The sequence below is a fragment of the Otolemur garnettii genome, unplaced genomic scaffold (genome assembly GCF_000181295.1).
Source record: "Otolemur garnettii isolate 467f Iridium unplaced genomic scaffold, OtoGar3 scaffold00085, whole genome shotgun sequence".
NCBI lineage: Eukaryota > Metazoa > Chordata > Mammalia > Primates > Galagidae > Otolemur > Otolemur garnettii.
Window position 1 is genome coordinate 6976743 of NW_003852480.1, and position 7323 is coordinate 6984065.

A 7323-nucleotide genomic window follows, 5' to 3' on the forward strand; every position below is an offset into this window, starting at 1 on the left:
CAGGTGACAGCTTGAGGCTCTGTCTCATTAAAAAAGAAGAAGATGTGGGAAGCTTGTAAGAAAAGCACTGAATTTGTATACACATACATATTGGGATTAGGGAAATAGAATGAAAAGTCACAGCTTGGCGTGCAGAGGAAAGTGAGTTAGCATTTCTTTAGATTTTTACTCTGATATCTCAAATATTCATAAAACTCAGTTCAACGAAATCTTACTCAACACAACTACAGATGAGAAACTGTACAAGGCACTAAGGTTATAAAAATGAATTATTTTGATGATAGAGATGACAATATGAATCCCTTTTTCTGAATTTACCTGAGGAATATCAATAATTTGCCATGAGCAACCTAGGCTAACTATGATACCCAAATCAGGGAGGGTGAAATAAAGGTTAACTAGTTTGAGGAGGTGAAGGAGGACATAAAGATTCTGAAGGACAGAGCCATGACAGGCACATATGAAATGAGCAACAGCAGCTGGAAATTAAATACTTTGGGCAGAAAGTTCTACATTCTATGACCAACAAAAGTAAATATATATATTATGAATGTGATTATAATTTCTGAAAACTCATTTTCAATTTCATCTTTTAAAATCTTACCAATTTCATAGTTTCAGATAATGTCTTTTTAATCACATTAAAATTTTACAAAGTATTAGGACTAGATGTCCTCACAGCTCTAAACTAGATCTCAAAAATAAATGAAATTCTTAGAAATGAATGCCATTAAAATAAAGATGTCAGGGTACTGGCACAGCATGAAATCACTAAGTTTGCTCCAAATTTTTGAATCTGAACTATTATATATAAGGAATTCCTTATACATATAAGGAATTATCAATGATTTTCTATCACTTAAAAAGGTGTATTTCCTCAATTGTCATTTTATACCTGTGTATTAAACGTAGCTCTAGTACTTAGCTTTCTGTATCTATCAGAAAAATTTAGTGCATCTATCACAGAAAATCAAAACCTTCTAAAGGAAAGATCAAACCACAGCTGAAAAGCCACTTTTAACAAGACAGCAAATACATGAAAAGCCAAGATTAAATCGCTTTACTAGATTGCTTTACTAGAGACTGGCAATCTGGAAAGGAAAACTGCTCTACTAGCTTCCAGGGCAGGAACCAGAATGCAGTCTAGGATAGAACAGCCTTTGAGGTGTGGTTTCTGCAGGAGAGGCCTAATTTCCCAATTCTTTGATTTATTCTTATTTCTTTTCAGGGGAACTGCAAATCAAAAACAAAGACTGCAGCTTGGTGCCTGTGGCTCAAGTGGCTAAGGCGCCAGCCACATACACCTAAGGTGGTGGGTTTGAATCCAGCCCAGACCCGCCAAACAACAATGATGACTGCAACCAAAAAAAATAGCCAGGCATTTCATCAGGCGCCTCTGGTCCTAGCTACTTGGGAGGCAGAGGCAGAAGACTTGCTTGAGCCCAGGAGTTGGAGGCTGCTGTGAGCTGTGATATCACAGCACTCTGCCCAGGGGGACAGCTTGAGGCTCTGTCTCCAAAAAAAAAAACAACCCCAAAAAACAAAAACTGCACCTATTAGTTAAAATGTGTTTAATAAATATCTTCTGGCAACCTTCTCCAGTTCATCTACTTTAAATTAAAATGTTTTATTGGTTAAAAGCTAAATATACAGCATACTCACAGCAGTATTCAAACATTCAAAGCAAAATGAAATCCTAAATATCTACAGCATTATTTTAAAACATATTAAAATATTTATCACTTTACATCTATTTAATTCATCTTTCTTGTCTGTGTTACCTAAGAAAATTAACCTTACACAATCTAAGGAATAACTTAGGCAAAATATTCCTTCAGATAATCATGTGGATTCTTAAACATCAATCTAATCAATTGTCAGGACCACAATTTTTATCTCTGAAATAATAAAATTCAGAGACTTGATTTAATATGTAAGTAGTATATAGAGATTTTTTTATGCCATGCAACTAGAACAAATACTTCTGATATAGTACCAAAGCTACTTACTGAATGAAGTTTCTCTGTATTTCCTGCCAAAACCACATCTATAAAAATGGATCATTTATGATCCAAGTTTCCAATAAAAGGAGAGCCAGAACTAACAGGAACTAGTGTGTCAAACTGAGCACTAAGTCTTTTTAGATTTAAGATCCTTTCCCCTTCCCCAATCTGTGGCAGTCTTTTCTCCCATTTCTACTTTGACAACATTTTTAATGGCTCATATTCATCACACTTTCCAAAACAATCAACATATTTTTATTAAAAAAAAAAAAGAAAAAACATTCTACTTACATTTATACATTCATATGTAAAATGTAATATTCCTAGGCACAAGCCATGGGCTGGTCTGTTGAGTTGAGTCAAACTCATATCCCATGGCTTTACACACAACTGCTCAGGGACACATGGTAATTGTCTCTTTTATAAATTTACAACTCAGAAGCAACCTGAGATGTACTCATTTTCTTTTTCTCTTGAAAAATTATAAAGTTTTACTAAAGAGTTAAGACTATAAATACATTCCAAAGAAAATTTAATTTAAAAGCAAAAATTTTTTTAAAAGTGGCAATACCAATACTGAAGTAGCATATATAAATGTATATGTGTGGGGGTATATATGTATAGGTATATTTAAAAATATATAAAAAAAGAATGAACTAGAATTCAGAAAATTGACATGGCTCAAATATGTGCCTAGTGGCCGATCATACCGTTTCGGGCAAAAGATACAGAAGATATAAACAAAGTCTTTGGAAGGCAGACATTATTTAACTATTAAGAAAACCATTATCAGTGAGAATTAAAATACAAAGGTTAGATAAGTGAAGAACAGATCAATAAAGTGCTTACTGTTTAAGTTTTTCTGTGAATATATACTGGGTGAAGTCTTCCATTGATGGAGCAAAATACATAGTCTCCCTTATTTTAATACCTTTATTCTCAATATGATCTGAAGAATTAAACCGTAGCACATAAAATGGATGTGCAACAGGTCCAAATATCTCAAATATCTATAAAATATAAGAAACATAAACACTTGTTTTAACATGTAAATATTTGAAAAGGTAGCAATATTTTCTTTTAAAAATACCATTGATAATTACTAAAAGAAAGTAGTTTTGTCAGTTTTAGAGCAACAAAATAAATTTTTATTTATATTTAAGTTATTTTTATATACTTGAAGTCTTCATATTTTGATTATAAATCCATTAACTCATTCCCGATTGTCTTTTCTATGAATTTAAAACAACTGTAATAAGTTTGTTCCTTGCCAAATTCAAATCATTTTGGTGGTGCCAATTAGATGTAAATTGTAACTTTTTAAAAATTATTGCTAATTTAAGTTATGAAGTATAAAGAAAGAGTTACAATCAGTAACTTTTTGAAATAAGATGCTGTTTACATTTGGAATCTTATGGGAAACATAAAAGCAAACTCAACCTTCAAAAGGTATTAAATCACTTATGCTATTTCCATAGGGTTGATTTTTGTAAAATTACACCATGAATTTTCTCATTTAAAAAGTTGATTTGAACTTGAAGTAACTTACTTCTAAATAACCAAAGGTGTTACAGTCTTTAGCTTTTAAGAACTGCTTTTAGCACAACCACATTTTATTTTATTTCTGAAAATTTTTATGAATGTCAGAAGGAAACCTCCTGACTACAAATTCTATTCAAAATAAACACCAGAATTCTAAAATGTTTCTGACAATAAATACACATATATTACAGTATAGACTATGAGCCAATGTCAGTCTAGATTTTTTCCAGTCTTTCTTCAATTAATATATTTTTCTTTGAGATTATATTTAAAGCTACTATTTGTAGTCTTAAACGTAAAAGTAAAGTTACATTTAAGTTTTTCCATGTTATAACATTCTTCATTAAATGTAATTTTAGTGGGAGTAAAATACTCCTTCAGAGATCTAGCACAATTTATTTAACTTGCCTGATTCTACATATAGGATATTTAGGCTACTTCCAATTTGTTCAATATAATTCACGATCCATGATAGACATCTGTATATGTAAATCTCTAACATCATTATCTTCTAAAAATTTATGTGTAAGGGGTAGAATATTGGAGACAAAAATAAAGGTAATTATCAAAACTCCTGATGCAAATTACTAAATAGCTTTCCTAAGACCCTGAAGCAATTTATAACAACTTCATTGAAAGTTGTTGTTTTATTACATCCTCAGTTCTTGATTTTTGTTTTAAGTCTAATTTTATGATCTTTAGTATAGCTTTCAAACTTTTATTAGTTTTCACTAAGGCAGTTCACCATCAGGGTACCACCATTCTAAAGGTCATGATTACTCAAAAAACAAGAATTAACATTACAATTAAAATGCCAATACATTCTAAAATAACAGTAAAATCATCAAAAATTTAAAGGTTCTACAATTTATTTTATTTTTAAGACAAAACAAATAATTTAAATAATAAAAAATACACCTTGAAAAGGTTTAAGTAAAAACAACATACTTCTCCCAGTGAGAAATGCAACGAAAAGAAGGAATGTACTGCAGTATCACTCTTGACTTTTTATTCTACATAGTAATACACTGTCTTACAGTCACCTAAAAAATGGCTTAATAACAATTCACAAAGTTTTAACTCCCTGATGAATATGGACCAACCCAATTCTTAAAGTCTGGACAGACTTAAACATGTATTTTAAAAGGTTTTTTTTTTTTTTAATATACATTAATACAAAGCAAAATCATCATTGTTTGCAATCTGGTAGATGAGGCTATTCCCAGAGACTTGTTTCCTGGACAGCAGGATTCCACTTCCTAAGTGTGAAAAATTATTTCACTGGAAAATTCCTTACTAACTTTAGGTTTATGCAGAGTCGGGTTTAAACTAAAATGTAAATGACATTCAAAATTCTTGGACAAAAAAGCCAAGCATACATTTTTAGTTGCCTGTTCCCAGGATCTGAACTATTTATGAACCACAGTTACAATGAAATCATTATAAAGTTTTAAGTAAAATAATACCATTGACAGTAGGTTATAGGAAGGTATGGCATGGAATTAGCATGCGCCTTCACCACTACAGATAGGTAGCTATGGTCCTACCATCTCAAAACAGGCACAGGAAAACTTGACTGAATTCACACAAGTAATCCAGCTAGCTCAAAGTTAACAGAAGCATTTAACAATATTTTAAATACTTATGAGCCCTAAAATATAGATTTTAGGTTAACTAATACCAGCGAGCTAATGTGTGAAAACAGCATTAGTCATAGCAGGGATCAGGCCAGCCCACTTCTCACACTGTTCCTTATGAGGAACTGACACCCCAGGTCAGTCAGGTCACTCCACCCAACTTTGGAGACTTTGTAACACTTCTATACTACCTGGCTCAAGGTAGGTTAAAGGAAGTAACAGCAAGGATAAGAAAACAGAATTTAGTGGAGTAACATCTGAGACATTTACTTTGAGGTGGGCAAGCAGCTTTGGAAACATGCATTGTGGAGGCTAGGGCCACTGCATCTCAGAAGCTCCTCTGGCCCTGTCTGGGGACTGTCTCCAAGATTTCTACTTTATCGACATTACAGCATATCTGCACTTAGTCAGATTCACAGAGCATTCTTCCCTTTCCCTAAGGCAGTGGTTCTCAACCTGTGGATTGTGACCCCATTGTAACAATGAAAATATATTCTATATATCAGATTATTTACATTACGATTCTTAACAGTAGCAAAATTACAGTTATGAAGTAGCAATGAAAATAATTTTATGGTTTGTGGTCACCACAACATGAGGAACTGTATTAAAGGGTTGCAGCATTAGGAAGGTTGAGAACCAGTGCCCTAAGGGGCTGAATGAGCTTGTCCTACACCTTCCTTCCCTAAGGCATGTAAGCCTTGGGTTCTGGACATAAGGGGTAGGGTTCCCCCACAGAGTTTTGCAGTTGCTCGGGACAGGGCTTCGGTTCACAAGGCCCTACTAAATGTTTCTTTCTGGGAAAATAAGTAAGTCAGTCTCTTCAGCAGCTCACTTTCCTTGGACTTTGGGGATAGATTTGCATAGACCTGCTCACCATGAAACATGCACATAAAAATTTAATCCAACTGATGTTTTATACTTGTCTTATCACCTAAGAGGTGGGGTTTTGTTTATGTTTGTTTTGGGGGGGGTTGCAGTTTTTATTTATTTATTTTTGGCCAGGGCCAGGTTTGAACCCACCACCTCCAGTATATGTGAACAGCCCCCTATTCCTTTGAGCCACAGGTACCGCCCTTTTTTTTTTTTGAGACAGAGTCTCACTTTGTTGTCCTCGGTAGAATGCAGTGGCATCACAGCTCACGGCAACCTCCAGCTCTTGGGCTTAGGCGATTCTCTTGCCTTAGCATCCTCAGTAGCTGGGACTATTTTTCTGTTGCAGTTTGGCTGGGGCCAGGTTTGAACCCGCCCACCTTGGTATATGGGGTGGCATCCTACTCACTGAGTCACAGGCACTGTGTCTAAGAGGTGGTTTTTAAAGTGTCCTTTCCCCTAGCTTTTGCTAGTATACTATATTTACCATCTCTTATTCAAAAGCATCATTTTTCCACTAAAGGATTCCTGTCATACAAAAAGATTAGCACGCACTACTACCACAACACAATACAGACAGAACACAGGATCTGTTGGGGAAAAAACTGACAAGCAGAGAAGTAATAGAATACATCCAATCCCCCAAATTCTCATTCTACAGTATAGGCTGGGCTTAGATGTTCTGCATGCAACATGGCAAAAGTTCCTGCAGCAGAAGCCAGATAAGCACAGACAGGGAAGGGAGAATGAGCTGTACTCCAAAAGAGTGGAAGGGAAATGAACATGGTGTGTGATCTCAATCTTGTTCCATTTTAGCTTTGTGACTTTTTTGCAAGTTTTGTCAGCTCTAAAAGGGAGACAGTACTACTTCCCCTGCAGGTATGGAATATGAATTATCCCTGTAGCCATTATTCTTGTTATTAAAAAAGGGGGAAGGAAAGATGTGCAAAAGGTTGATACTGAAGGTGAAATTAAATTTAGTATAAAACATAATAATCTAAAAAAGACTCAATTCCATGTTCTGATCACTGATTATGTTTAACAGTATTATATCTAACATTTCCCACCCTTGCCATATTCTGGGGAATCATTTCAAGGGACTGACATTAATCAAGTATTTTTGAAAGACTTGTCACTTCTCAAATTTACAATGCATTCTATGTAAAGTTGAAAAATAGATTTAATTTTTGCCAGTACACTTATGCCATATAACTGAAGTTACAAGTATAAATGTATATTTTTTTTTTCTGTAGCTTTTTTTTTTTTTT

The 7323-nt window shown here is 34.1% G+C and overlaps 1 protein-coding gene across 1 annotated transcript in view; it reads right to left on the reverse strand.

Moving 5' to 3' along the window:
• The window catches only part of NAF1 (nuclear assembly factor 1 ribonucleoprotein), a 44898-nt gene that overhangs the window by 11485 nt on the left and 26090 nt on the right, over positions 1–7323 (reverse strand). The window contains exons 5-6 of the mRNA XM_023516045.1: positions 2853–3013; positions 896–935 (exon numbers count right to left, since the gene is read on the reverse strand). Of these exons, the coding sequence (XP_023371813.1) occupies positions 896–935; positions 2853–3013 (201 nt within the window). The remainder of the gene's footprint in view (positions 1–895; positions 936–2852; positions 3014–7323) is intronic.